The sequence below is a fragment of the Coffea eugenioides genome, chromosome 5 (genome assembly GCF_003713205.1).
Source record: "Coffea eugenioides isolate CCC68of chromosome 5, Ceug_1.0, whole genome shotgun sequence".
In the NCBI taxonomy this organism is placed as follows: domain Eukaryota; kingdom Viridiplantae; phylum Streptophyta; class Magnoliopsida; order Gentianales; family Rubiaceae; genus Coffea; species Coffea eugenioides.
The window spans coordinates 49,446,461-49,474,364 of NC_040039.1; the positions used below are offsets into that span (position 1 = coordinate 49,446,461).

Below are 27,904 nucleotides of genomic sequence, written 5' to 3' on the forward strand. Positions count from 1 at the left end.
CAAAAGCAAAAAGGGCAACTCTATCGTCCCCAGCATGGAAAGGTCTCAATTCTCAATATGCTGTCACGTTACCTGTTCTGCTGTGCCACGTTGTTCACAGAAGATGAAAACAAGAAATTTCCAGTGAGTTGCTAAGGGAATTTAACCATCTTCGATTCATTTTCTATTCATCCGATCACCATTGGAACTTTTTGACTCGCAAGAAAATTCCAGATGGGAAATATTCCTCTTTATCTTTACAGCCTTCATATATTCCATAAGAATTTGTTCTCCAGGTCGCTTTTTTAAAAGCAGCTATGGTACTATAAAAAGCAAGAAAGCCTCAATTTCACTTTGGCAATAATTTCACAACTTCTAGATTTCTAATCTGCAATGACAAGTTACAAAAAGATTGAAGTTCTGTTGGAAGATCACAGCTCGCAAAAATGGTGTCTTCCCCTCAAGGAAGATGTATTCACAACTTTTCTTGAGAAAGGGAATCCAGTAGCTCATAAGATCTTTGGCGAAGGGTCGTTGTTCAGTCCATTGCTCTTTGGAAAGTTCTTTGATCCTTCTGATGCTTTTCCGCTCTGGGAATTTGATGCAGATGTTCTCTTGTCAAATCTTTATGGCTCAAGTGAGAAAAGAACGGTTGATTGGTTTCAAACAGATGCAGATTATGTCTTGAAAGCTGAATTACCAGGTGAGTATCTTTAACCTTATACTTCGTTGCATCAAATAGGATTACAGATTCAGAGTTGGGGGAAGGCCAAGAGCTAGGCCAGGTGTCTTTCAAGATAAACAGCAAAGAAAGTTTCTTCAACTTCTAAATTTAACGTTGCAGAGTCCGGGAAAAATAGCATACAAGTTTGTGTTGAGAAAGGGGAGGTGGTGGAGATTAGCGGCCAATGGAGGCAGCAGCAGGAGTCCAGGACAAAAGATTGGAGAGGCTCCAACTGGTGGGAACATGGATATGTTAGAAGGATTGAACTGCCTGATGATGCAGATTGGAGGAACATGGAAGCCTGTGTGACAGATGATAGACTTTTAGAGATTAGAGTTCCCAAGAGCCCTGTAAATTGTATACCACCTTAACAATACAGTACAAATCAAGAAAAATGTTTTCTTGCAGTTAAATTATTCGACGACTGAAGATAGAGATGTTATGTATACGTTTGCTGTAAAGATAGGCTATCAAGGAATGTAATTAGTTTTGCTCTTTAAATTAAAAGAGACGTGTTTGACTTGGGAATCAACTAAGGCCCTTTCTCATGAATGCCTGTGATTCAATTCATGATATTTTTCGCACGTCATTCAATTCATGACAGAATTGTTCCTGAAATACGTTACAAGTCATCCCAAATTCACACGCCTTCATCCTATATCCGCATTCTATGCAAGTATCAATACAAATCATACAAGTCATGTGTGGACGCTCACCTCGGCTTCCTCGACTCAACTTATCGTCGAGGTGACTCAATCCAACACGTTTTAGGCCAAGGTAATTACCTCAGCTATCTTGGTGTTTATCTTCATCTTTGCCCTCTCGAGGTGAGTCCACCTCAGTCGATTGGGCCTGTCTGGTTATTCGGTGTCTGATATTTACAGGCAAAAATTGACTAATGTCAGACAGGTTGATATGACTGCTACCGCTGTTATACCTAGACCTACCTCTAATACTGCCGCCCTAGGCTGATTCCTTGCAGGTAATAAGGAGTAGGTTCCATTATTTCTCTTGTCGTTCTCCTTACTATAAATACTCCCCTCCATTTGTGAGGTAGAGGGAGGATTTTTGCTTAATTTCTCTCTTGCTCATAACTCTAATCCAACTAGTATTGCTTTTACTCTTGATCCCTTGCATAACTAATTTTATCATCGAAACTAGATCAGGGGACAATGCCGTGGTTGTGTCTCTATTTTAACAAGTGTGCTTGTGCTGTAGACTCGATTCATCAGTGCGAAAATCACCTCGTCATCATGGATGCATCAAAGGTGTGGATTTAAGAAGTGAATGCAGATTTAACCTACCGTATACGTAGATTATTGGTAATAATCTTAAAAGTTGGACGCTTATTCCATACTGGAAGAGATGAGACAAGTTCCTTACCCTCAGAAAAGGAATAGGCAAAAACGGTGCATGTCAACGTAATTACAAATTCAAAGCAAATGACTAAGATCAAGTACAATTTATGTTGGATTAGATGAATAGGTTCGTTCGTTCGTAGTAATACTACTATATTATCATTGAAGGCATGAATTGAAGTCCAGCTGGATCTGGGGTCTAAATCACTTTCCACATTAAGCATATTAAATTTCCAGATCGCGCAACTTACCCCACTAGTAGGAAGGATCAAAGAACTTGCCTGTGAAAATTGAAGTTTAAACCTGGACATGGATTTCTGCTGCCTGTCAAATGGGGATGTAGCTCAGATGGTAGAGCGCTCGCTTAGCATGCGAGAGGTACGGGGATCGATACCCCGCATCTCCATTTTTTAATTGGGACCTTTGCCATCTAATTTTTCCATGGTGGGTGTGGAATTCGTGTCAATTGAACCTCCAAACTTCCAAGAGCTAATGATTTGAATGCGTGCCTTCGAACCTCCGAAGTAACAAGTCGTTTTAATGGTTGCTTCTCTCATTTGTGTGAGTTATGTCAATCTATGTCCGGAATTTTCTTTCTTTCATATAAAAATCATCAGTTACTCCATAAACTTTGGTTTATGTCGACCACATGAAGAAGTTGCTTCAATTAGGTATATCCTCTGATCGCTCTCTTCTTGACTGGCTCCAATCTAAATTTCTTTTCATAACTACTGTTTGACAAATGTTTCGTTGTTGTTGGGGGGTCTTGACAATATCTTCGGATTCAAACTAACTACATACAGAAAACGACTTCAGAATTTAGCTTCTGTCCTTCAAAAGAAGCAAAAAATCACATTCTAGCGGCCTTCGCAAATTTCTTGTTGGAGGGACTTCTCTATTTTACTCGGTCAATTACTACCACTGCCTCTGTCCGGCTTCGACATCAAGTGAAAACTTGCCATTTGCCTTGAAGACGAAGTTTTTTGTTTTCAATTCTTCAGCTTTTAGTTACCTGCAAGAAGAAGATAATCAAATTAACCATTTCTTCTTGGTATTTTCTCAGAGAGTTTTAGTTCATGAAAGACGTAACACTAACAATAGTCAAGCTCCGGCCGGAAGCAGATAAAGATTTGTTATTAAAATGATTGGCACTTTTAATTTGTCTTTACGTTTGGATCCAGCTGAAGCAACAAACTGAATGCTTGATAATGAGGCTACTATAGTCGTTAGCAGTCTCGATTTTTGTGAATTTATTAACTGATACTCCCATAATTTGATGTTATTGTGGTTACTTTTGGTGCAGGTGTATATTTTGTATATTCTGCCTAGAGGTGGCAATTTGTCCCAAGTCCTAATGGGTTACCCATGCCCATGGGGACTTTGGGCGGGATGGGTATTGGATTTTGATATTGGGTTTAAAATGGGACAAATCCCAATTGTACCCATTAATTGATGGGAATACTTGGGAAATACTTGGGTACCCATTGGGCTCAAATAACAAGGGCTCTGTTTGGTTTAACTATTTTTGGGGGGTATTTTTGAAATATTTTATTATAGCAGTGTATATGAAAAATTTTTACTATAAAATTTTTTTGAAATATTTGATATACTAATATGGATGGGATGTTTTTTGAGTTATTGTATATTACTGTAACATTGTATTTGAAAAACTTATTTTTTGAAAAAATAGCCAATCCAAACGGAGTCTTAGATTCAAAAATTATCTTTAACAATTTTTATAGTCATACTAGAGAATATAATCTAGTAGTTTTCCTAGTCATTATCCACAAGAATTTTCAACATTTCAGTCAATTTAGACCTGTCATCTTTGGACAATGATGAGAATAAATATTCAATACCTTAAGTACCTTGGCCATCTTGATATATGTTGGAATATGACTGTATATCTATTTTTTCCTTTATTTGTTAATCCAATTTTTGATGGGAATCCTGAGTATAAAGCACTTGCATGTTTATTTAATAAAATTAAAAAAAATTTAATAAATCAAAAATATTAAAATTATATAAAAAAATAAAAATGAATTAAAGGAAAAAAATATGTAGAAAATAGATTTGGGTATTGGGCGGGATCAATCTAAACCCATCTCAAAGTGATCCCGCCCAACTTAGTCCCAAAATACATATGGGTAAGATTGGGCCCAAACCCATATGACCCGGTTCCATCACAAACCCAAGCAAATCCCGCCCATCCCGCCCATTTTGCCACCTCTAATTCTGCCAGAGATGAGAGAACCCTATTCCACCATTCTCGATTGAGAACCCCTCACCCTACTCGAAAGAACTTTCTGGCTTCATTTATTGATTAAATTATATGCATAGTGTTAAGTTTTTTTTTTTTTTTGGGTAAACTACAAAAAAACTCCCTGTGATAAACCTAATATACAGAAAAGCCTCCCATAGTTTCAAAATATACAACACGACACTCCGTACTTTGAACTAAATTGTAAAGTTGACGGAATCCGTTAAACTTAACGGAAATGATTTACTGGAATCTAAAAAAAAAATTTATACCTAATTTTTAACAAATATACCTATTCTACCCCTTAACCCTCAATTCTCTCTATCTAGAGAATAAAACAAATGATTTTTTTGATCTATCTTTTGCTTAATTATATCAGGGCATTCTGGTCATTTCATCCATTTCCGTTAAGTTTAACGGATTCTGTCACTTTTACAGTTTAATTCAAAATACGGGGTGTCGTGTTGTATATTTTGAAACTATGGGAGGCTTTTCTATATATTAGGTTTATCGCAGGGGGCTAGTTAAAGCGGTGCTAGCTCAGCCCTTCATTTGCAAATTTAATTTTTTTTTTGTAATAGAAAGGAGTCATTTTGTACGAATCAAAACTATTGTGCACCTTACACTACCAGTTTTATGACATGTCCTATGAGGCGTGTAGAAATGAAATGAAATCTCTTTCATCGCAGCCCTCGAACTGCAATCAAACAATAATACAAGAAATTTAAAGTAGAGATATGAAAACGGAAAAAAAAAAAAAGGAAGTTCAAAAGACAAATGAGTAGGAGTAATAATAATAAAGGGAAATGATGTTGAGTAAAAAAACCAATGTACCTAAAAAAGGCGAGCAGTGAACATCGAGAGCAAGTTAAAGCAGTATGGTATGTATTTATTAGGTTCACAACAGAGCCGTGTGATTTTGAGTTGGAAAGCTATATTTCTGCTGCTGCTAACTCTTTTCAATGAATGTTAGCACAACACGTTTGGCACAAACCAGATTAGATCGATAAGAATTTATAATGAGGCTGAAGAAGAAGCTTCATGTGAAAGGTTAAAGAAAAGGACTTGAAGAAGGCTACAAAACACCAATTGGTGAATTAGATAGAGCAACAGCAACTGCACAATGCATTACCTGTTTCTTTCTCTTTTTTTTCCTTTTTTTCTTGTTTCTTTTATCCAGGGAGGTTTTTTTGGGTGTTGGGAGATGGTTTAATATACAACTGTTTGTAAAGTTTTACAACAGTACATGGATGGTAGATCCTGTTTTCAAGGGAAAGGCAAAGTGGAAAATTCTTGGCACCATTTTGACGCAAGAAAAAGGATCGTTTCAAGTTAGTTTGTTCTCTTGTCAGGTGGAGAAGTCTGAGGAGCTAAATGTTTGTGCCTGCATGCGTGCAAGTATACAACTATTTGGTTCAGTTTGGTAGGATTGTTTCACAAAATATACTCCATTATTTTTAAAACACTTATTTATAATTTCTTAAAACACTAAAAATCAATTAAAAACTATTTAAAACAAGCAAAGAAATTACAAAATATACTCCAAAATACCCAAAACACCCAAACATCAATGCCCCCTATTAACCACCCATGCCCAACCACACAAGTCAATCAAACCCTTTTCTTTGTCCTTTGCCACCTTGCTTTCCTTCCCTCTTCTCGCCCTATCTCTTCAACCATTTTCAATTCACCTTTCCCTTCTTTCTCTCACTATCTCTTTCTCCTTACTTGTTCCTTCTCTATTGTTATTGTAATAAACAAGATTGAGGAATATGGAGAGGCAAGGGTGCGACGTGGAAGAAGAAGACGGAGATGGCACGAGAGAAAGTGAGGAAAAGAAAAACGGGTGAGAGGTGGTGTGATAAAATGAGGAAGGGAAAGTGACTTGAGCGGAGAAGTAAAAAGTGAAACAGATGATGACAGGATTTGATAAGTGAAAAGTGACATAAGGGCAAGTGAAGGATTTCACACCACATAGTTGAAAACATTCTTAAAAGTTGTTCTAAAAGCATCACATCAAAATGTTTTAACAAAATATACATTTAAATTTCTAGATACTTGAAGGGCATTCCATTATCTTTTTTTTTCCTTTCTATTGTTTCTCTATGGGCCTTATTTGGATTGCTATTTTTAGGATTTTTCATAGAAAAATATATTATAATAAGTTGATATATACAAGGTAAAAAAGTGATTGAAACACGTGTTCATGAAAAATGTAATTTTTTTTTTGTGAAAAATCGCATACCAAACAATTAGTTTTTCCTTTTTCCTTTACAGGTCGTTACTCATTAGCAAATCTATTTATTATTCCTCTACGAATTAGTTTTTCCTTTTTCTCTCATGAGTCATTGGCATATCTATTTATTTGAACGTTTGCCAAGGCTACACTCTTCTATAAAAAGTAATTTAATCATACTTTTATTTTGTTTGGTTTTATTTATAGTTTTAACAAAAAATTTATATACAATCATCAAAATAATTAATTAAAACTCATGCACGTCATATCATAAATCTTATAAAATTTTTAAATTTAAGTGCCTTTTTGTCCCTTTCTCTCTCTTTTTTTTTTCAATGTGAAATTTCTCTTGCAAATAAAATCGACATAGAAAGTGCATTTCAAAATTTTTCAGGCGTAAGGAATTAGCTTAAATTATTATTTTCTGGACATTTTTCACTTTTTGGAATTTTTTTAAGCCTTTAACACATAAAATGTTGTTCCAAACAGTACCATAAAAATTCACTCAACAATTGTTAAAAAAAACAACCTAAGAACTTTTCATCATTAAAAATCCATACAACCTGAAAAAAAAAAAGTAGTCCAATAAATCGGATCGAAAAATGTTAAAAAGTCACCCCTGTTAAAATATCCATACAACCTGAAAAAATGTCAATGAACAGAGGTGCGCCTACACAAAAAAAACGAACAGGGGCATAAATGTCACGACAAATTTCAACGAACTTCTCTTCACGTGACCGCCAGATTCCATTTCAAATTTCAAAAAAGTTACCTTCATTCCACAACGCTCTACCCAGTAAAATCCCCAATAGTCAACCCAGATTTACCAAATTACCATCAAGCCCCATGTGAACTCAGATTAATAAAAATAAAAAAGCCGAATTTCTTATAGAGAGTAACCCTTTACTCTTTTACGTATTTTAATCAATTCATCCTTAGGGTTAAAGCTCATAAATCGTTGTCTGCCTGATTTCAATTGTGTTTTGTTGTGTGTTTTTTAGTTCCTGCAATTCAAAGCAACGGCTCTGATACTTCAATTGCAATCCTGGCCCCACCAAAAGGGGCAAAAAAAAGTTGAAAAAAATTGAATAACTCAAAGCTTCACCCATTTCTCTCTGATTTTACACACACAACACACACCATCCCTTCAAATGGCACCAAAGAACAATCAGAACAAGCCTCCATTACCCACTTTTGCTGCTTCTTCTACTTCAAGCTCCCCTAATGTGAGACCCCTTTTCCTTTCTTTTCTTTTTTTTCCTCATAAATTTTGCCTCTAAATCTCCCCTTTTGTTCCTCCTTACTTCCTTCACTTTCATTGTTTCATGGTGCTTTCTTTTTTCAAGATTTGATTCTGTTAATAACTTTTTCGGTGTTTTATATTAGGAATAGCTGATGGATTTTTTATTTTATGAGAATACGTAAAATGGTTTTGCTTCTTTGGTTAAATATGTGGTTTTTTAGTTAATTCATCGTGCTGGTTGACTGTGCTATGAGGAAGTTTTCATCATTTTTATGCGGCAATTTTGCTAGTTTTCAGATTCGAAATTGGGAAAATTTTTGAATATATCTTGTAGATGATTTTTTTTTTTTGGTTTCTTTTAATAGTTTGTGTTTTGAAGATAAGGTGTTTAATAGTGTGCTGATTGTGTTGTGGGATGTTTTGGTTGAGTTTTCAGAGCAAGTATATTGTGGATGAGGTGTCTGTAGAAAAGAAGAGGAAGATCGCAAATACAAAAATGCCGCCGGCCACCATCAGTACGAGAGCAAACCGGCAGGCACTGATGGAGCGAAATGGGGGTGGAGATCTACCGCCGTCTAGTGGTCCACCGAGCACTGCTGGCTCAGATTGTGGTGTTGTTGAGTTCACTAAAGAGAGTGTTGAAGCATTGGTTAACGAGAGGTTGAAAGTTAAGAATAAGTTTAACTACAAGGTTAGGGCTTCTTCAATTATCGTGAGAAAATTTTATAGCAGGTCGCTGTTCTGCCTTTTATCTTCATCTCTGCTGAGATGTAGTGGGTTAATGAAAATAGTTAGTGGAAAATGTTTGATTTTTTGTTTGTTAGATGTGTTGAAAGTATTTATATATTTAATTTTGCTATGTAATTAGGAAAAATGTGATCAAATGTCGGACTTTATTAAAAGGCTTAAGGAATGTATCAAGTGGTTCCAACAGCTTGAAAAGGAACATGTCTCAGAGCAGGAGAAGTTGAAGGATTTGTTGGAAGCTGCTGAGAAGAAATGCAATGAAATGGGTACTGTTGGTTTCACAATTATTCTTGGCAGCTTCAGATGTTTGAATTGTTCTCTGACTTTAATCTAATTGCCTTGCCTTTAGAGATGCTAATGAAGGCAAAGGAAGAACAATTGAACTCAATAATCATGGAATTAAGGAGAAATTACGAGGCATCACAAGAGAAGTACGCAAAGGAGCAAGCTGATAAATTGGTAAGTCTAAGGGAGGAGATAAATCAATCTTTGAAGTTTCTGGGTTCGTATTGCTGAAGCAGTTTTGCTAATTTGTGAATGGTTTGTGTATTTGATTATCAGGAAGCTCTGGATTCTTTTACCCGAGAGAAAGAGGCCAGAGTAGCCGCAGAGAGACTACAGTCTTCTCTTTCAGAAGACCTTAAGAGAGCTCAACAGGATATTGCGAGTTCTAATCAGAAGGTTCTAGAAGGAGATATTCGCTTGATCTTATGAACCTGTGTCTTATGATACGATGTAATCAGCTCCTCAAAGTTTATATGACGTTGGTTGTTTCTCTCCCTTTTCAGATACAGTCATTGAATGAAATGTACAAGCGTTTGCAAGAGTATAACACCAGTTTGCAGCAATACAACAGTAAACTTCAGTCAGAGCTTGCTTCAACCAATGAGATGCTAAAGCGTGTAGAAACAGAAAAAGCTGCTGTAGTGGAAAATCTGAGCACTTTGAGGGGTCAGAAGACTTCTTTGCAGGAGCAGCTTGCTGCTTACAGAGTGAGTATCTTGTGTTATGTCGAATATCTTGATGGGGATGTATTTTCATATAATTCATGAAAATGTACTCTTCATTTGCTTGGACAAGTTATCAAACTTGGTCGCTGTTTTTAATGTGGACAGTTTCTTAGTACCACAACATGATAGTGTAATGACTTTGAATTGCACATTCTGCAATGTCTTGTTTATAAGAGCATTGAGTAGGACTACAATTCATAAACGTGATTTATTTTTGTTTACTATGATTTGCCTTTAGACTTCTCAAGAAGAAGCAGTGAGACAGAAGGAAGCTTTGGCAAATGAGGTGGGATGCCTTCGGAATGATATGCAACAAGTGAGAGATGATCGTGACCGCCAATTATTACAGGTCCAGTCCTTGACAGCAGAATTAGCAAAATGCCAGGAATTTGTTGGTCAATCCTCTGCCAATGTGGATACTCTGACTGTGAAGTCAAATGAGCTGGAGGTTTGTTTCACTTTTCCTTTGTTTTTCATTTTTCATAATTGGCCTTTATTTATGATGATCCTGTGCTGATGGATTTCCCGTTCTTGTCAACAGGAGAGATGTTCATCTCAAAGTGAACATATTAGAAGATTGCAGGAACAACTGGCTTTTGCTGAGAAGAAATTGATGGTATGATTTGCAGGAGATGGGCGCTTTTATTAATGGTTTGAAAATTTTAGCTTTCAGAAATATTCAAATGGGTATTGACATTTATATACTTTTGTTCTTGATAGATGTCTGACATATCTGCAATGGAAACAAGATCAGAATTTGAAGAGCAAAAGATATTGATCTTGGAGTTACAAAATCGTCTTTCTGATGCTGAGATGAAAATTGTGGAAGGAGAAAAACTACGTAAAAAGTTACATAACACTATATTGGTATGGTTGTCAGTTGAATTGCTTAAATAAATTGTTGTTGGGAGTTTGCTCTTTTCATTTTTCACTGAAGAATCTTCTGCTGATATAGGAATTAAAGGGTAACATTCGGGTATTCTGTAGAGTGCGGCCTTTGTTGTCTGATGATGCTGGTAACCCCGAAATGAAAGTCATCTCTTTTCCCACTGCTATGGAATCACTTGGACGAGGCATTGATTTGAGCCAGAATGGTAATTTTTATTCTGAATCTTATGCAAATAAGTGCGTATTCACCATGTGTGATGGGCTCTTATTTCACTTGATTTTTGTACTTTTACCAGGGCAAAAGCATTCTTTTACTTTCGACAAAGTTTTCATGCCTGATGCATCACAAGAAGATGTTTTCGTTGAAATATCACAACTAGTACAGAGTGCTCTGGATGGTTATAAGGTGATGTCTTGCACTTGTTTTCATTAAAAGAGTCACCACTTCAACTGAGAGCAATTGGCATGCCTTCTTCATACATGATGTTGGGAACTTTTATCCTTTTGTGACACTTAATGCCGTGCATCTAAAATTTTTACTGAATGAGCTTAAAAGAGTTTTTGGGGATGATTGTCATTTCCATATTATTCTGATAGGTCAAAAGCATAATTTAGTTTACTTTTTCTTACAATTTTTTGCTGCTGCATATTTGGCTGGAAATGAATACCACTCTCCCTCAGTCCTAAGCTGAATGTCCTTTCAAGTTTATCTTGCAATTATGTACATCTTGTTACCTTATACTTCAATTCTATACTTTGACGCATCAAAAAAGATGGGAACCCCCTCATTTTTTCTTGAATTCAAATTTACCAATATAGCTTGTCAAATTTAATTCCTATTTTCTGTGTAAGCACTTTAGGATTTGACTTTCAATGTCTTTATCCAGTCAAACTAAAATATTCAACAAGTTATGGAATGAACATCATAATTTCATGAACATGAATGCTTTGTCTACCTCAGAATCATTCACTAAGAATTGTAGATCATCCACGCTTCCAGGTCTGTATCTTTGCGTATGGTCAGACTGGCTCTGGTAAGACATACACGATGATGGGTAAGACGGGAAATCCAGATCAGAAAGGGTTGATACCAAGAACATTAGAGCAGGTATTTGAGACGAAGCAAACTCTTCAATGCCAAGGATGGAGATATGAAATGCAGGTAAGTACTGATTGCTTTTTATGTTGTAGTCTGGATGTATAATCTTCTCTTTTCTTTCTAAATCAATTTTTTTTGCCATTACTGTTAGGTATCAATGCTTGAAATATACAATGAAACGATCCGTGATCTGTTATCTTCAAGGACAGATAATGGAGGAAAGCAATATACCATCAAGCATGATGCAAATGGAAATACTCATGTCTCTGATCTAACAATAGTAGATGTTTGCAGCAGTAGGGAGGTTTCTTATCTTTTGGAGCACGCAGCTCAAAGCAGGTATGACATGGTTATACTTTGCTCTTTGTTGGTCAAGTCTAGAATCCCACTGCATTTTAATATTATATCTTTTAGAGGGTCAATATTCCTCATGAAAATATTTAATCCACTTGTGAGGTAGTAAATAGTACATTCCTTTGAATTTTCTCAAGAATTAATTTCGTTATAGTTTTTTAGTAGCTTTTTGATATCATTTTATAAAGCAAATGGTTTAACTCCTGATTTCTTTTGTTTCATTTCTGTTAGGTCTGTAGGGAAGACCCAGATGAATGAACAGTCTTCGAGAAGCCATTTTGTCTTTACTTTGAGAATTCTTGGTGTTAATGAGGTATGTGTACGTGGCTGTCTTAGATATCATTACTTTTAAGTTTGACCAAGGCGTTTGTACGTCTCTCGTCATCTGCTAAACATGCTGAATGATGGATATTTAAATGGCTTCAGAGCACTGAACAGCAAGTACAGGGGGTCCTGAACCTAATTGATCTTGCTGGTAGTGAGAGACTTTCTAAAAGTGGGTCTACAGGGGATCGCCTGAAAGAAACTCAAGTATGTGAATATAACTCTTTTGCTTAGTTCTGGACCAAACTTTCCTCATGGCATTGTTTCCTAACGATCGAGTTGTGCATTGTCAGGCCATAAATAAAAGCTTGTCGTCTTTAAGTGACGTTATATTTGCTTTGGCAAAGAAGGAGGAGCACGTACCATTTAGGAACTCAAAACTCACGTACCTTCTTCAGGTATGTCTTTCACCTTTAAATGATCTGTTTGAGTTCTCCATGTAGATCATCTCAACACCACCACCACCACCACATTTGTTTTCTAGAAGTTTATATCGTGCTTTACCTTGTGTAGAATAGATGTAAATAGAAAAATGTTAGGCAATGAGAGAAACTTGTTCTTATGGTTCCGTACTGTGGACTGTTGGAAATCCTTAAATCTGAGAGAGTTTAGATTCTTTGCTTGGCGGAGGTGACAGACGATGGCTTTGAGTGCATATGGAACAAAGCCCGAGGATCCTTCTTGACTATCTCCTTGTTGGAGCTGTCCGGACAGAAATACCTAATGGTTTTCTAGGGCAAACTGTGAAATTGCTATTGATTTTGCCATCTCATAATGCAACCTGTAGATTGTAGGAATCATGGATTATGTATAGATAGATATAGGTATCCATAAGATTGAGTTCTGTGGAAAACATCTTTCATGCATTGAATCAATGAATGCTGTCAGGTGCATGTTATAAATGCTTCTCAATGTTTTGACAAGAGGTTCGGAAGAAGCGTATGGCATCATCGTCTTATTTCTGATTGTTGTCGTCAAGTATCTTCTTCTTAGCTTCTGACCAGTGGTTTGGTTTTCCAGCCTTGTTTAGGTGGGGACTCGAAGACTTTGATGTTTGTTAATATTTCTCCAGATCCTACGTCAACAGGGGAATCTCTTTGTTCCCTTAGGTTCGCAGCACGGGTTAATGCTTGTGAAATTGGGATCCCGAGGCGTCAAACCAGCATGCGAAGTATAGATTCTCGCTTGAGCATTGGCTAATTATGGATAATAATTCTTATAATTTTGTTTTAGCAAATGTTTTATCTGTACCTGTACCTCTGCTTGGTATGTGATTTGCGGTTTAACCAAGAATTCGACACACTTCTAACAGCAGTTTCCCTGTAATTTGTATAGTGGAAGTCACTGGCGTTTGTATTCTGTACTCACCCTTTAGTCATTGAATTTGTACCGTACCTACAATATATCTCATATATTGATTGTTAGATATACTATACTCTACAAGATTGGTTGGGGAATTTGCCATATATTCAGTGCCAGATGTAGTTGAAGACAGTCAAATCAACAGCTAATATCTACTCGAGTTGGATTGACTAATGAATGAGACTCGTTAATCTAATAATTAAGGATTCATTCAAATTTAGCCTTGTTTGATAATTGAAGTGAATATTTAAATTTAATGGATTGAAATTTTAACATGTTCAGATGTGTTTGATAACAAAAAAATAGAACGTCTAAATTAATTAATTGACATTAAATTTTTTAAGCAAAATATGTTTAAAAAAAAAATAAGCGACAACTTATCACTTAATATAATATATATTAAAATGTAACAAATTTAGTATTAACAAACAGAACTAGAACAACCTGTAAAGTTGTGATCGCTTTTGTCTTTCTTATCTTCTGTTCCTTCTCTTTACTCATCATCGCTCACATTAGGTGCCTTCAAACTCTAATGCTGAAGATCATCGTAGTGAAAAACTTGCAGATTAGGCCATCCGGTTCATGACTTCTTGAAGAATAACAGTAGTATCTTGATAAAGCGATTGCGTTCGAGGAAGATTCTGATTTTTGGCAGCATCTTCAAGCTGCCAGAACAGAAAATTTCGGACACATCTTAGTATGGAAATTTAATAGCAAGGCCATGGCTGTAGAAGATCCTCCTCATCATATCAGGGAATCTGGCGACTGAATTACCTTTTCAACACTGTCAAAAAGGCGATTGGCAAGGTCAGTGAGAGGTTGCTTATCACCATCAGCAGCTGCCGTGATTACTTCATCAAAATCAAAGTACATGAATGTAGACTTAAGGCGCAGATACTTCAGTACGTAATTAAACGTATCAGGTCCTATTAAATCCTCCAGTGCCAGAAGATCGAAAGCATATTTTTTTAGTCTATGCATTCTCCCTTTTGTTCCGATATTTGCAATATAGATTCCTCTCTTCAGGAAAGAACGAGTCCCCGTATCTTCATTCGTAATCTCTGCCATATGAAAGTGAAAACAAGAAAAATGTACTGACATTTAGCGGCAGACAAAACATTTCATACGCAGAGTCAGAGATGGTTGAAAATCTCACTGTTCTTGGCTGAAGGTACAGGAATAGGGCCAGTAAGCCAATAACCGTTATCCTCAGCAAGGGAGATTCCAGCAGCTCTTGAAGTGCTGAAAATTGCAAGAGAGGCGAGGCCTAAGGCTAATCTTCTTGTAGTCTGCAACGTGTCTTCTTGAAGTTCATCTGTCCTCTTGCTGAGAAAGTTAACATCCGTTGCTTTCTTTCGGATGTTCTCGACCTCATGAAGCTTTGGGATGATCGAGAAGGCTTCAAAGATGCCGCTCAAATTTGTTGCACGGGCCATTGTGGGCATTCGAGCGTAGGAAACTATAAGCCTGATGCAGTTGGTGCTTGGTAATGCCTTTATTGTCAGTTTATCGTTTCAAGTGTGCTGGTTATTTCTGTCCACCAGGAGGATATCTTAAACGGGATAGATTTGTAATTTGCAAACGATAAGAGTTCTTTTGAAATTATTTTTGGTGTTCTCGACTCATTAATTAATTTTTTTGTTTCCTTCAAAGAGATAGGGGCAAAAGGGAGGAGTTGGGAGTTGATTAATGTCCGTCCTTGCTGAATTCGGATTTGTTACATTTATACAACGGGGTTTTGTTGAACTCCGAATTGAGCCAGGAAGGATGACACAATTGGGCCCGGCCCCTGCAGGCAGCACAAAGCCTATGCTTATCAAACTGTTTGGGCTGGATGTCTTGCCCAAGAATTTGGTGCGATAGATTTTTTAAAAAAAAAAAATTGGTAGTGCATATATTCATGGAGTTTTTTTAAACTAGATGTAAGATTGGGCCAAGATTACGATGCAATGTTGGGTTCAAACAATGAATATCCAGCCTTCAAAAAAAAAAAAGAAAAAAAAAAGGGGAAGAATACTTATTTCTGAATTTTAGGTCAAAATAGCATCTTTCTGAAAGTGGCTGGCTAGGCATTTTTTTAAGTAGTCAATCTTTGGTTTTTCCGAAGAAGTGGAGGAAAAGGAATAATGTTGATCTCATCAAAAGCTAAATAAATTGACTGCGGCATATGTTTACTAATGCTTTCATCGGCTAGCCTATTGCGTGCACTCTACGAATCTAATCCTAACCAATTGAAGATAAAAAATATTAATTGGGTTTGTTTGGATTGAGCATTATTTCCCCAATTTTATTTACTTTCCAATACACCTTTTTATCTTTTCAATTATCTTTTTATCTCACATACATCACATCACAAAAAGAACTACAATAAAAATATCCCAAATAACTTACAATCCAAACAAACCCAAATAGATAATATAGCTCTGTTTTATAGACTCTTGAGAAGCATATTTGTTGATTCTTTCTTTCTCCAAAAAAAATCATAAAATTTCATTGTATTAATGGATAACTTTATATCAGACATACACAGATATAACAATCTGAAAAGCAAGAGATACCAACATATATTTGAAAAATTAATGAAATTTTCACCGTAAAATTTCAAGAATATCTATGAATCCCTCCACCCGCTGGAATTCTTGGATTGAGTAAATTGTTAAAGAATCATTTGTTGTGAGAAGTTTGCATAAGCTAATTATTATTGGCTTGCTGCTCAAAACAGTTGCAAACATCTATATATGGTACTGATTACAACAAACATCTATGGTGCGTTTTGGGAAAACAATAAACACGTAGACCCATTTGCATGTTTGTAAATGTTGTAATTATTTGTACTCTTTCATTTCTTTTGTCAAATTTTGGGCCCACCAAAATGTGGGCGTAGCTTGTGGTGCTTTTTGGGCCATTCATATTCAATCATTTTGCCATTTCCAGCAGCATCAACATTTGCCAATGCCAAGTTGACATGTCAAACCATCACCATCCCACTTCAATCTATTATCCATGCTCTTGAAGGGGAAAATGGTAAAGGGGCTCTAAAATGAGAAATTTGAAGCCTACCAAGGTGGCAGATCACATATTGCATCGATGCTTGACAACTTTATATCATTGTCCTTGACCTTTTGCCTTTGAAATTATACTCTACTATTTTTCGTGGCAACTTGGCGCTTTTTGGCTTGGAAGTGCAATGTGACGTTGAAACTCGAAGGAAGGGCACCGTCACATAAAAATCATTTTGCCGACTGTACTCTAACTTGTACATGTAACAACAGCCCCAGCTAATTTTTCTTTTTTCCATTTAGGGGCATCCCTAACCAAAAGGCTAGACTAATCTCCTAAGATTATATAGAGTTTTATCTCAAGAATACACAACGCGAGGTAATACACGAAGGCTGATCACCGGACCTACTGGTAACTATCAGGTTATGGAATCAGTCAGACTACTCGCGACAACACAGCCCCAACTAACGAAGACGCATAAATTACTCAAACTGCAAAATATCCAATAAAAGCTCTTATTACAGGAAGGATTTTAACATCTTTGCAGTCGCAAGATGAGATTAACCAGACATCATCATCCAACTTTTTTCAGTAAAATAGATTAATCTCCTCCCCACACAAATTGGGAAGTTTTATTTTATTTTTTTTTAGCAAAGTTCAATTTTTTGATGTATTCAATATTGTAAAGCCCAAAAAAAAAAAAAATTACGTACACTTGATATTGTAGACCTGAATACTTTGGCGCATACCTTTTTTTTTTTTTGTTTAATGGTACACTTTATGATCTTGTAGACCCGAGTACTATAGTGCTTACATTTTTTGCAACATATTTGTACCTAGTACAACCTTACAAGCAACTAAATTCTTTAGCTAGGAGAAGGATAGATTGGATGATACGAAAAAAAGAGTGTAAATGAAAAATTTTAAATTCGCAACTTCACACTTACACTTAAAAAAATAAAAATAAAAATCTTCAACTATGAGCATACGTTGAATTTTTCAACTAAACATTTGGACAAGCGGGCTTAAACGGAGATTTGAAACTGGCCTTTGGGCCCAATGAGTAAAGTCCGTGGATTGAATCGAATTCACTTAAAATGACGAGAAGCCCAAGTCGCCTTCAGTCGACAGTAAACCACGCACGAAAAACACGCCAGCATACGTGTAGTTGAGTACACGTAGGATTCTTCGGCCACTTTTTTCTTATTTTTCTTTTTCTTGGGGGGCTATGTAATAAAAAATTCCAGTATTATTTTCATCAGTCGTCAGATTCCATTTTTCCCCGCTTCAAAACTAAAATAATTCCTGATTTCCCCCAAAATTTCGCCTACCCCCAATCCCCATCATACCCCACGCATATTTGGAAAAAACACAAAGAATAAAGCCCCTTATCAGTCTTGTTTAATTGTCTTCAACAATTGATATTCTTTTTTCCACCGGAAAACATTTTCGTGTCAGGGAATTGATCGGAAATGGTTTCCCCGGAAAACACCAACTGGCTTTACGATTACGGGTTTGAAGATATTGCTGTGCCTGATGGGAATTTTCCAGCTTCAGCTTCTGGGTTTAATTGGCCCGTGCAGACCTTGAATGGTTCATCAAATGTTAGGTATAGCTGAAAAACCCTTCAATCCTGCTTAATTTTTCTGTGTTTTGACTTGAGGGCTTTTTGTTGGTTTTGTTCTGAACTGGGGACTAGGGCTTTGTCCAATACCTCAATTGCTCTGGTTTTACGTTATATCTTGCTGCAATCATTAGGACTTGGGGTCCCTTTTTGGCTCCCTTTCAGAATTTATGGACTCTTTATCTCTGTTGTGGGAAAGTGCTTTTCTTTTGTTAGTGAATGGGGGACATGGTGTTCATGCATACTCGTTTGGTCTTGAATTTGCCTCTCTCCTGTTGTAAAGACTATGATTTTGGGTCTGTTTTGGCTCGCATTCGGAATTTTTGACTTTTACTGACTATTTTATTTTATTTGTTAAGCTGTTTTGGTGGTGTTTTATATGTTTCTATTGCCGGGTGTTTGTTTCTTATGTTTTTTTGATTGATGGTTAATGTGTTGAAATCAGGATATTCTTGTGATAGAAGGTTAGATTGAAAATTTCATGTTTTAAAGATTAAGGCTTTAGGGTTCCTTTTTGGCTCTCATTTGGCATTTGAGGAATTTTATCAAATTCTTTTTCACTGTTTTGGCAGTGGCTGATTTCTGATTGCGCCCCCAAACCCCACACCCCCCCCCACCCCCAACAAAAAATAAAAAATAAAAATTCCTACTTCCTCTCCTTGTCTGGAGTGCCAATTGGTATTGATCATTGATGTCTTGAAAATTAGTTCTTTATTCTTTAGAAGTGTCGTGTAGGAAAAATGATGAGTAGAATTTTTGTGTGAATTTGTACTCTAATTTTGCAAAAACTTGGTTTTTTTGAAAGTCTTTTTGGAGAAAGTTACTAAAGTTGATTCCTACTGACATAATTGGCATTTCCTGGTAAGGTAATCACGCAAGTTTTCCAGAAGAACTTCGCTTGATGTTTCTGTTGCAATTAGTTGCTCTCAAATATTTCTTTGCTTGTTCACTTCAGTAATTAGGAAATATATCTGCTAAACTGGTAGAAGAATAAAAGTTGGATTCTGAGGCTTCAGGTCTGACATAAAGAGATTGCTTGGATTTTAGCTTTTATGATAATATGACTGACATATTGCAAGTTGAACATTTACCTTTTTCTCGGTGGCCAACTTTTTTGCATTTGACTGAACGTATCAGGGAGAGAAGTTAGAGTTTTCTGACTTAAGAATTTGTTATTATGTTGGAGGGATTGAGGTGATATTGCCCACAGGGTATGGATCCGCTTTCTGTGTTCAGTGGTATTTACCGAGTGATTGATTTCTACTGTCCTTCTCCATTTGTCTGTGTGGTGTCTGCCTTCTGTTGTGTTGTGCATGATTTCTTCCCCCGCCTTCCCCCAGCCACCCCCAAAATAAAAAAAAAAAAACATTTTGAGAGCTGGTCACACCCTGGCTGGAGCAGCCACAGAGAACTACAATTTGAGCTTATTGCGTGTTTTGCTTACTTTTATTCTTGCGTGAGTTTTTTTTATTTTATTTTAAAGTTCTTGCATCTTTCAGCTGATATTCCTGTTTATCTATTTTCAGTGTGGAGATTGATGGCTCGCTTGGGGATTCAGATGGCCCAAAGGAAACTGGCTCCAGAAAACGGTGAAGTAGTTCTGAAGTTTATATTACACCATTCGACTAAGTTGATACTGAATCTATAATTACTTCAGTGGGATTTGGAGTAAATTTAGCCAAGCTAAGAGCCTTTTGAGTGTTGTGAGATCCCTCCCCCGCCCCCCCTTCCCAACCCAAAAACAAAAAAGGAAAAAAACCATTTATTTTCTTCTCCTCTTTGCCTTTTCTCCTTTTTTGATAAAATTAAAAGGAGCATGCTCATGGAAAGTTCCTTTTTCATTGCTTTGGAGTGCTCATATTTCATGTTTTTCATTTTTGCTATTGAGTGACAGTCAGTAGTAGAAATGAGTGCACTAAGCAAATGAGATGTGGGAAATGACAAGAGAATGAGTTTGGATTGTGGGCTACAAATTATTGGCTGTGCATATAAATGAAAGTTGAATGGCTCAATTTTATGTACTGGAACAGATCTTATTGCAATTAGATGTTAAAGACAATTTTGGTTCCCAAGTGTTGCTTAGTAGCTGTAATTGGTTCTTTTTGCTATTGTAGGTTATATTAGCATTTAACCTAGTGTGGGACATATTATTTGCAATAGCTAAGTGAAATTCTAGGTTATTAAAGCTTAAACTGGGGTGGTTAGTTTAACATTTCTGGACTGTGATTGGAAGAAGATGGACTGAGCACAAATATATGCTGGAAGGCTGTTGGATAAGAGATTTCTTATTGAACCCACGAGTTACTTGGTCGTCACTTTTTCCTAATACCTTTATTGCAGGCTAAGAACTGAATCATGCGCTTCAACAAGTTCCAAAGCATGCAGGGAGAAACAACGGAGAGATAGGCTAAATGACAAGTGCGCACCCTTGATATCTTTTATTCTACGCTTCTCACCGTTTTCTACCAAGTCTCTGACAAAGACCTAATCCATCATTCAGGTTTGTGGAATTGGGGGCTCTGCTTGATCCTGAAAGGCCTCCCAAAACAGACAAGGCTGCCATTCTGGTTGATGCTGTTCGAATTGTGACTCAGTTGCGTACTGAAGCCCAGAAGCTGAAGGACTCAAATCTAAGTCTTCAGGAGAAGATTAAAGAACTGAAGGTAAAATTTTGTCTTACCAGTGTTGAGCGTTTCTTTATCCCATTATTTTGTCTTTTTCTCGCCCTGCCCCTGCACCCCCACCTTATTCCCCATTTCTACGCTTGGATGTAAGCTTGCTGACCTTAAATCAGATCAATGCTTTCTCCTCTTTTTTCCCTCTACGTTTTAATGCACCTATTGTCAGTCTATGGTCTATATGTGGTTGATTAACTTGTGCTGTTGAGAAGCTCATTTTTCTCTGTGCTGTAATGCACCTATTAACAGTCTATGGTCTTTCATGCAATTGATTGACTTGTGTAGGCTGAGAAGAATGAGCTTCGGGATGAAAAGCAGAGGCTAAAGGGTGAGAAGGAAAAGCTGGAGCAACAACTGAAGACAGTGAATACCCAAGCTAGCTTCATGCCACCTCCTACCATGCCTGCACCATTTGCTGCTCAGGGTCAAGCACCTGGGAACAAGTTGGTACCCATCATCAGTTACCCTGGAGTTGCCATGTGGCAGTTTATGCCTCCTGCTGCTGTTGATACCTCACAGGATCATGTGCTTCGCCCACCAGTTGCCTAAGCCAGAGGCTAATGGCTTCCAACTGCAAGCAAGTGCTTAGATGGACTTCAATTTAATGTAGCTTGGCATAGTGCTTCCAACTTTGTGATCTAGTTCTTAATGTAGCTTGGCATTTCACGACTGTAATAGTTTTTGCTCGACAATGTAACTGGATTTGGTGGATTGCTAAAGACTCTCGTTTCCTTGAAATTTCAGTACTGCTGGTTTTGCATGTTAATGTTAATAAGTAATCCCGGCTTTGAATTTCAGGAAAATACTTGGGCTCCAACAGTAATGGACTTCATGGTGAGATTTGCGAGTTGCCCATATGAGTTACACGAAAAAGGAGGAAGTTCCTTGGATCAAATGAGCACCTGGTTGCCCGGAAGTGGGGCTGAAACCTCCTTTGTCCTTTTAGGCCATGGGATGTGTCGAGCAAAGGGCTTTAGTTTTTGCAGCGGCACTAGGTCCCAGCAATCCTCCATCGTCAAACGCTACCCGAAGGTCCTGAACAAGTCAAGAGTCAAGACCACAACCCCGAGGCCAAATGGGCGTCCTGTGCCTCATGGCTGCTGTTTGGGACCCGTATTCTGAGGTTGCCGCTTTTTTCCATGCAATCTTATCTACTTTGTTGCTTCCCATACTTTCTTGATTCTTCTTCAACCTGCCGGGGTGTAGTGAAATACTAGAACCTTAAAAACGGCTTCCTTTCTCGTTAAAATGAGTATATCACTGGCTAGCAGAGCTACAATTACTCCATTCAGCTACAAACAAATCGAAACTCTCCCTCTCATTTCCTTTGCCCCAACTCAACAGCAGCATCACCATTCTCTTCTCTTCATTGTTCCCCTAAATCCGCATCATAGACCAAGAACACCCTCTTTATCCCCAAAGTGTTCAGTTTCTTCAGCCACTCCCCCAACTTCCAAAGAGGAGGCCATCTTCCAGGCCAAGGTTTGTCTTGCCTCCACGTTGGAGAAGCCTTTGAACAACCCCAAACTCGCGGGAAAACTCAAGAAACTAAAGCAGCCCAGATTTCGGATGGAAATTCCAGTCATTGATGACTCACCTTCTTCACTCAGTCAACTCGCTATTCAAGTCTTTGGAGATATGCCCATCAAACGAAAAGGCACAAGTGTCAAAATTCTTATTTTCTGGTCCAATCAAAGCTTGAAAGAAGCTGCCAATGAAGTATTTGACTCTCAGAATGGATATATTCTTGTTGAAAATTCTGATCTTTCATCAGTATACAATGAGGAAACAAGAACTTTGAGTTCTGCTGACGTGGCAGTATTTTTGGCGCCAGAGGCTTCACAGTTGGCGGTTTTGAAGACAATAACTGACGATCTTTATCCTAAACCAGTGGTGCTTTTCAATCCCGGCTGGGCTTTTGAGGAGGAGAGTGATTTTGGTGAATTGAGTAGCTTTGTTGGTTCTTTTGAAGTGGTGTATTCTTTTATGGGATTGGAGGTAAGAGGGATCTTGAGTAAGAGAAAAGGTGTTATTTTTAAGCGTGTTAGGGATGGGGTATTAAGTGGTGAGAGATGGAACGTTTTTGTGGAAGAAAATGGAGAAATGAAGGTGGTTTCCAGCTTTAAAGCTCGGCCATCAAATACTGAAGTTGAGACGGTTTTGTATAATTTGATGGCTATCAATTCACCAATTACCAAGTCTGCAAAGTTCTTGAAGAATTTGATGTCAAATGCAACTGGGAAAAAGTGAGTGCATTTCTGGAACTCAAATGTTTGTTACATTCATGGCTGATGAAGTAATAATATTCCACTTCCACATTGTTATAGATTGAGTATTAGGTATTTGGTTGTGATTTTGAAGTTTGAGTTTTGTCAAGTGCTTGAATTGTGGAGCATAAAAGTTGTGATTTTATGGATTTACAGAAAAATGCGCAGATGATTTGCGCTTGTTGTTGTTGAATTGACACTTGATAGTATATGCCCCCACCCACCCCACCCTCCCTCTTTCCCTTTCTTATGTTGTTCATTTTCCTCGAGTGTATGCTCTTAAATGAGTTTTTATGAGATGTTGATTTCATATCTTGCAGTCAATAAAAGAATGCAAACTTGCAGCTTGGTTTTGTCCCGAGAGCAGTAATAGGTGAAAACATAAAAATCGGGGAGATGGTGACTGTGCAGGGGTTGGGAAGGGCCTTGCAGGTGATAAAATTTGTATCGTATTTCCCAAAAACTAAAGAAATATATAATATTCTTTGAACAACAAAATTTTTAGGAACAAGAAGTCATTGAGTTGAAACTCAAGATGTAATCACCTTGCCATAGGGAATTGGTGATCCTGTTTTTATCACTCATTTACAAATTGGTCGGAAAAGTCAAATCCAATCTAAGATGCTCTAATATGACAGCTTTTGATAAATTTGTCAGAGAAGTTAATATATTTGGTCCATAGCGGCCGAAGTTGAGGAAATGCTATGTCTAGCCAAGGCTTCGCTCTGCCATTGAAATGGATGACACCAGCATTTTCAGCAGTCTCAATGGTTGTATTTTCTTGGTATCCAAGTCCTAGCATGTGCCAGAAGGGATCAATAACGTGGATGTGACCATGAAATGCTATAAGTCCTGGAGGTAATGTACCTAGTTGCCACAAACTCAAGTCTGATTTCAGGTTCTGCAGGGGAAAAAGGAAAATTAGGAAATGCTTGAGTCTCAGCTTCCTCATTGTTTTAATAGTCCAAGGAATGTCTGATCTTTCTCTCAGCAATTAGGATAATTTTCCAATTCTTTAAATAGTCACCTGTTTATTCAGAATGCAAAAGATATCCTCTAGTACCTTTGACCTTTCCACAATAAGAGCATAGGCATGCTAAGGGTGTATCTGAAGTTTAATTACCTCGTCTAGCCAATAATGGTATGTCTGACTTATGGTTGTCTTCCTCCAAGCTTCAAGATCAAAGATGTTCATGCCATAGGCCCATGCACATTCATTCGGATCAAAACTTTTTGCTATTAGTGGATGAGAAAAGTTCAAATAGCTTTTGAATCGCTTTGACATGACAAACTTATCCCTTCCTCTACATGTTTCCACTGCTCCATTTACTTTCCCCCTCATGTCAATGTCCCATAGAGGTGAAAGATCAGTTTGAATCACAATGTCATCGTCTAGGAAGACCACTTTGTTGAGGCTGGGAAACAACTGCAATTAAGTTGATAGTTGTGAGACCATAGGTCTTGTGAAGTTTAGGCTACAGGCTGTCAGATATTAAAAACTTTACCTCTGGCAAATGTATCCTTATGTGATTCATTGGTGAATTGTACTTGGGACTGAGCGCTTGCAACTTTGCAGCAATGACATAAGGCTTTTCGGTGTTATTTGCCACAATAGCTGATGACCCTCCCCTAAATTGTGACCGCACCTTTTGATCCTTTTCCATTGCTTCTAGCACTGGGACCCTCCCCTTTGTCAACCAATCAAAATGATGCAACCCTTTAACTTCAATGACCGCTGGAGTCAAAGGATGCAATGAGAACCATGCCTGCATTGGAGAGTATGTCTTTCTATCTGTGATTATATGGAGGACAACCCTTTCAGGGTGCAATGAGTTGTACACAAGTGATGATGCAACAACTGAGGTAGCAAGTACATTGTCGGAGGCAAGAACAAAGTGGAAAAATGAGTTATCAACCAGGGCAGGGATGAGCTCTGGTGATGGGAGCTGGAGCCGAGCATTGGCATTGCTAGAGTGCTCATTTGCTAATCTGAGTGTGAGGCAGTACAGCTGTTTTGGTATGCTACTTGATGCCACATGCCGGTAGAGGTATTCTTGAATTTTTGCACTTCTTGTCCTTTGTTCAAGGAGTGTGACCTGTACGAAGTTAGGAGAAAGATGAGATTACATCTTGGTGATCAATAATATTACAGAAACAATGCAATCTTGAAGAAGCTTCCATTTGTTAAGTCAGATGCAAATCTGCAGAAGTTTAGGGACTCAATAATACCGCCTTAGTTGCATTATGTGCCTTGGTTTAACTTTCTGCCCTAGTCTAGGAATATGGCATGATGCTTGTTTTTTTATCAAAATGGCGGTGTTAGTTTCATAGGTGATATTTTACTTGTGAAACTTTGCTGATACTTCACCTGAAATATTCCAGTTGAGGAGTTTTGAAGAGGCATATAAGAAAATGCTCTTTATGCTTTGTTAAGCTGATACGTATAAATGTATTACTTGTGAAACTTTTCTGATGCTTGAACTATTCAGGACATGATTTTACAGATACTAGCAGTTGAGGAATTTTAAAAAGGGATATAAGAAAAAGCTCTTTAAGCTTTGTTAAGCTGATACGTAGAAATGTACTTTTCTGACAGAAGTTTAAGTAGATTGTTGATTGATGTGAAGGGAGCACACTACCATAGCCTTAAGCTTCAGCGCAAATGCCTTTGCATCTGGTCTACTATCTCTTATTTCAGCCATGAAATCTTCCAGTGTTTGAGGAATCTGGGGCCCTGCTTGTAGCTCATCTTGGTTTACAGGTTCCTCTAGTACTTGATATATCACTTCTGGGACCTAAGAGACAAAAAAAAAAAAAAAAGTTTAATTAATAGATCAGAACATAGGAGTAGTAAGCATATAATGATCTCGACAAAAGAAAGGTTAGGGAATTACAGTTGATTCAGTTCTTCTTCCAAGAATCCTTGGTCCTAATCTTTTCCCCAAGCAACCTAAAATGGCAAGATAAAGTTGTAAGATAATGCAATACTTACCATCAGTCTGATGAAGAAAGAACACTGTATTCTGATAGCCAGAAGCATTAATATCTGTATGGAAAGCATATTATTTGGAAACATTACATGTTATTCCCTAATCACATTTTCCCACCACCTTTTTATCTGTCCAACAACCCTCCTCTGTCACATAAAATTTGTTATAGTAAATAATTCAAAAACATTTTCTAAATAATCTTCAATCCAAATAGTTTTTCTAGCTGTATCTGTGAAAGGAGGAGCATCTTATGGCAGCATGATTGAAAGTGGATCCTGATTGTTAGGTTCCAGATGCTATTTGACTGCAGTAAAATCGCTCTGATACTTGGTATTCAGCGATTTTTTGCCATTCCTAAAAGAACATCAAATGGAGTGCTGGAAAACCTGTTACATTATGCCAATTTGATGGCAATATTTGTCTTCCAATTTGAATATGTAGTATTACGGGTTTTTATGACCAATAAAAGCCATTTATGGCACTTCCTTGACGCCATACTCTCATCAACCATTCAGTAATGGTACCTTCAATTGCCAGGATTAACCATTCTACAGATGCCTATGACCAATCTGGGCGACCTGTTGCATGTTGCTTCTCCAGATCATGGTACAAAAAATTTGTGTGACTATAGTTTTCTGTTCTTTTTTTCAATTTACCTGGTTAATTTAACACCGGGGATTTTAATGGGGTTCTGCTGAGTTTTCATGCATCTGATTAGGCTACTACTGAATGGCAAATCTAATAACCAGCAATAACTCCCTGTTCACCCTACCACGGTAATTTACATATCTTTTCTCTAGACAAAGGATATTTTTCCAGTGGGTGTATCAAGAATGTAAAAACAACTACTATATTCCATGTGAAATGTCTCTGTTTTTGGCAACATTATTGACTGTTTATTAATTGTCCCGGCAAAACCTGGATTGGCTTTTGAATCAAGAGTTTAACGTTAATGCTGAAATCTAGGCATTCAGTAACGTACAAAATTTGGGTTCATTTCTAATTTTGCAAACTGAAGCCTTGTCGGGTCCTCAAGTGTTTTTCATGTTTTAATTATTCTAAATGATGCACGTCTCTCGTCTTCTGTGTGTGTATGGAGAGAGAGAGAGAGGGAAAGAAATGTACCAATTGATGAACACTTGGTATCTCGGTCGATATTATCCACAGCCGTGAGCACAAAGATGAAACGGAGGAGGAATGTGAAGAACAAAAGTGAATAGAAGACCATCCTATATGAAAATCTTCTTGATCCAACTTTCACTTTGATGAACTCTTTAAAACCTTTTGCTGGTAACACCGTTACATGCCTGAGACTCGGCGATATATGAAGCTGCATTGTGGCTCTGGAAACTAATACAGAAAAACCAGAAGAGAACACAATGCTGCACAAAAAAAAAAAAAAAAAAAAGTCTCCCCCCACTTCTGGTACGTCCCTCAATCACAAGCTTGCTAGTACCTCATCAGGCAATGGCCCAAGAAGAACTTTTGAGTTCAATTGCAAAAACCCATGAAGGAGAGATACAGTAAAAGGAAGGTTATTTTAAGGGTTGTTATCAGTCACCTAACCTTGCTTAGCATATTGGTTAGACATGTAAGGTTTACAGGCGGTTATATATATTATTTTTGGCAGAGAAGAGTTGTTTGAAGGAAAAAGACTTGAGATGGAAACAAGAATCTGCACCTGTTTTTGCGGCCTTTTGGCTTGGTTTTGAAGAAGGGAAGTTGAAACAAAAGGAGAGGAGAGAAAGACAGGGCACAAGC

The 27,904-nt window shown here is 37.4% G+C and overlaps 6 protein-coding genes and 1 non-coding gene across 8 annotated transcripts; 5 read left to right on the forward strand and 2 right to left on the reverse strand.

Annotated features, from left to right (window-relative positions):
• Window positions 1-243: 243 nt before the first annotated feature.
• On the forward strand, window positions 244-1,235 carry LOC113770902 (21.7 kDa class VI heat shock protein). Its single transcript, XM_027315529.1, has 2 exons — window positions 244-682; window positions 824-1,235. Exons 1-2 carry the CDS (start codon window positions 373-375, stop codon window positions 1,072-1,074), a joined length of 561 nt encoding a protein of 186 aa, XP_027171330.1. The 5' UTR covers window positions 244-372; the 3' UTR covers window positions 1,075-1,235.
• Window positions 1,236-2,394: 1,159 nt separating this feature from the next.
• On the forward strand, window positions 2,395-2,467 carry TRNAA-AGC. Its single transcript has one exon. It is a non-coding gene; the product is annotated as a tRNA-Ala (tRNA).
• A 5,211-nt stretch (window positions 2,468-7,678) lies between these two features.
• LOC113772208 (kinesin-like protein KIN-14N) lies at window positions 7,679-13,650 on the forward strand. Its single transcript, XM_027316794.1, has 17 exons — window positions 7,679-7,783; window positions 8,237-8,491; window positions 8,669-8,813; window positions 8,897-9,006; window positions 9,109-9,228; window positions 9,336-9,539; window positions 9,796-10,005; window positions 10,099-10,173; window positions 10,278-10,424; window positions 10,513-10,651; window positions 10,742-10,851; window positions 11,446-11,607; window positions 11,696-11,883; window positions 12,130-12,211; window positions 12,325-12,429; window positions 12,516-12,620; window positions 13,243-13,650. Exons 1-17 carry the CDS (start codon window positions 7,709-7,711, stop codon window positions 13,420-13,422), a joined length of 2,412 nt encoding a protein of 803 aa, XP_027172595.1. The 5' UTR covers window positions 7,679-7,708; the 3' UTR covers window positions 13,423-13,650.
• A 287-nt stretch (window positions 13,651-13,937) lies between these two features.
• Window positions 13,938-15,144, reverse strand: LOC113770635 (photosynthetic NDH subunit of lumenal location 3, chloroplastic). The gene is made up of 3 exons (XM_027315156.1): window positions 14,741-15,144; window positions 14,359-14,645; window positions 13,938-14,249 (listed from the first exon to the last, which is right to left on the reverse strand). Exons 1-3 carry the CDS (start codon window positions 15,027-15,029, stop codon window positions 14,151-14,153), a joined length of 675 nt encoding a protein of 224 aa, XP_027170957.1. The 5' UTR covers window positions 15,030-15,144; the 3' UTR covers window positions 13,938-14,150.
• A 2,700-nt stretch (window positions 15,145-17,844) lies between these two features.
• Window positions 17,845-21,652, forward strand: LOC113770543 (transcription factor ILR3). Its single transcript, XM_027315025.1, has 5 exons — window positions 17,845-18,193; window positions 19,735-19,797; window positions 20,549-20,626; window positions 20,709-20,871; window positions 21,172-21,652. Exons 1-5 carry the CDS (start codon window positions 18,057-18,059, stop codon window positions 21,433-21,435), a joined length of 705 nt encoding a protein of 234 aa, XP_027170826.1. The 5' UTR covers window positions 17,845-18,056; the 3' UTR covers window positions 21,436-21,652.
• Window positions 21,653-21,934: 282 nt separating this feature from the next.
• On the forward strand, window positions 21,935-23,507 carry LOC113770371. Its single transcript, XM_027314804.1, has 2 exons — window positions 21,935-23,143; window positions 23,259-23,507. Exon 1 carries the CDS (start codon window positions 22,135-22,137, stop codon window positions 23,134-23,136), a length of 1,002 nt encoding a protein of 333 aa, XP_027170605.1. The 5' UTR covers window positions 21,935-22,134; the 3' UTR covers window positions 23,137-23,143; window positions 23,259-23,507.
• Window positions 23,508-23,617: 110 nt separating this feature from the next.
• LOC113770370 (probable galacturonosyltransferase 12) lies at window positions 23,618-27,872 on the reverse strand. Of its 2 annotated transcripts, XM_027314803.1 has the most exons (7): window positions 27,269-27,872; window positions 26,048-26,103; window positions 25,793-25,948; window positions 24,659-25,249; window positions 24,277-24,579; window positions 24,021-24,054; window positions 23,618-23,948 (listed from the first exon to the last, which is right to left on the reverse strand). In XM_027314803.1, exons 1-7 carry the CDS (start codon window positions 27,477-27,479, stop codon window positions 23,770-23,772), a joined length of 1,530 nt encoding a protein of 509 aa, XP_027170604.1. In that variant the 5' UTR covers window positions 27,480-27,872; the 3' UTR covers window positions 23,618-23,769. The 2 variants fall into 2 exon arrangements, with proteins under 2 accessions (XP_027170604.1, XP_027170603.1); XM_027314802.1 differs by having other exon boundaries at window positions 23,618-24,054; window positions 27,269-27,868.
• Window positions 27,873-27,904: the final 32 nt, after the last annotated feature.

What these genes read in the sequence shown, in the direction of transcription:
- LOC113770902 (XM_027315529.1), top strand. Translation starts at nt 373, where the DNA reads ATGACAAGTTACAAAAAGATTGAAGTTCTGTTGGAAGATCACAGCTCG. An exon ending in CTTGAAAGCTGAATTACCAG is followed by an intron (nt 683 to 823) that starts GTGAGTATCTTT and finishes TTAACGTTGCAG; the next exon opens with AGTCCGGGAAAAATAGCATA.
- LOC113772208 (XM_027316794.1), top strand. Translation starts at nt 7,709, where the DNA reads ATGGCACCAAAGAACAATCAGAACAAGCCTCCATTACCCACTTTTGCT. An exon ending in AGTTACATAACACTATATTG is followed by an intron (nt 10,425 to 10,512) that starts GTATGGTTGTCA and finishes CTGCTGATATAG; the next exon opens with GAATTAAAGGGTAACATTCG. An exon ending in AACTCACGTACCTTCTTCAG is followed by an intron (nt 12,621 to 13,242) that starts GTATGTCTTTCA and finishes TTGGTTTTCCAG; the next exon opens with CCTTGTTTAGGTGGGGACTC.
- LOC113770635 (XM_027315156.1), bottom strand. Translation starts at nt 15,029, where the DNA reads ATGCCCACAATGGCCCGTGCAACAAATTTGAGCGGCATCTTTGAAGCC. An exon ending in TGTACCTTCAGCCAAGAACA is followed by an intron (nt 14,646 to 14,740) that starts GTGAGATTTTCA and finishes TTCATATGGCAG; the next exon opens with AGATTACGAATGAAGATACG. An exon ending in TTTTTGACAGTGTTGAAAAG is followed by an intron (nt 14,250 to 14,358) that starts GTAATTCAGTCG and finishes CTGTTCTGGCAG; the next exon opens with CTTGAAGATGCTGCCAAAAA.
- LOC113770543 (XM_027315025.1), top strand. Translation starts at nt 18,057, where the DNA reads ATGGTTTCCCCGGAAAACACCAACTGGCTTTACGATTACGGGTTTGAA. An exon ending in AATGGTTCATCAAATGTTAG is followed by an intron (nt 18,194 to 19,734) that starts GTATAGCTGAAA and finishes ATCTATTTTCAG; the next exon opens with TGTGGAGATTGATGGCTCGC. An exon ending in AGAAGATTAAAGAACTGAAG is followed by an intron (nt 20,872 to 21,171) that starts GTAAAATTTTGT and finishes TGACTTGTGTAG; the next exon opens with GCTGAGAAGAATGAGCTTCG.
- LOC113770371 (XM_027314804.1), top strand. Translation starts at nt 22,135, where the DNA reads ATGAGTATATCACTGGCTAGCAGAGCTACAATTACTCCATTCAGCTAC.
- LOC113770370 (XM_027314802.1), bottom strand. Translation starts at nt 27,479, where the DNA reads ATGCAGCTTCATATATCGCCGAGTCTCAGGCATGTAACGGTGTTACCA. An exon ending in TACCAAGTGTTCATCAATTG is followed by an intron (nt 26,104 to 27,268) that starts GTACATTTCTTT and finishes TTGCCATTTTAG; the next exon opens with GTTGCTTGGGGAAAAGATTA. An exon ending in TAAGGATACATTTGCCAGAG is followed by an intron (nt 24,580 to 24,658) that starts GTAAAGTTTTTA and finishes ACTTAATTGCAG; the next exon opens with TTGTTTCCCAGCCTCAACAA.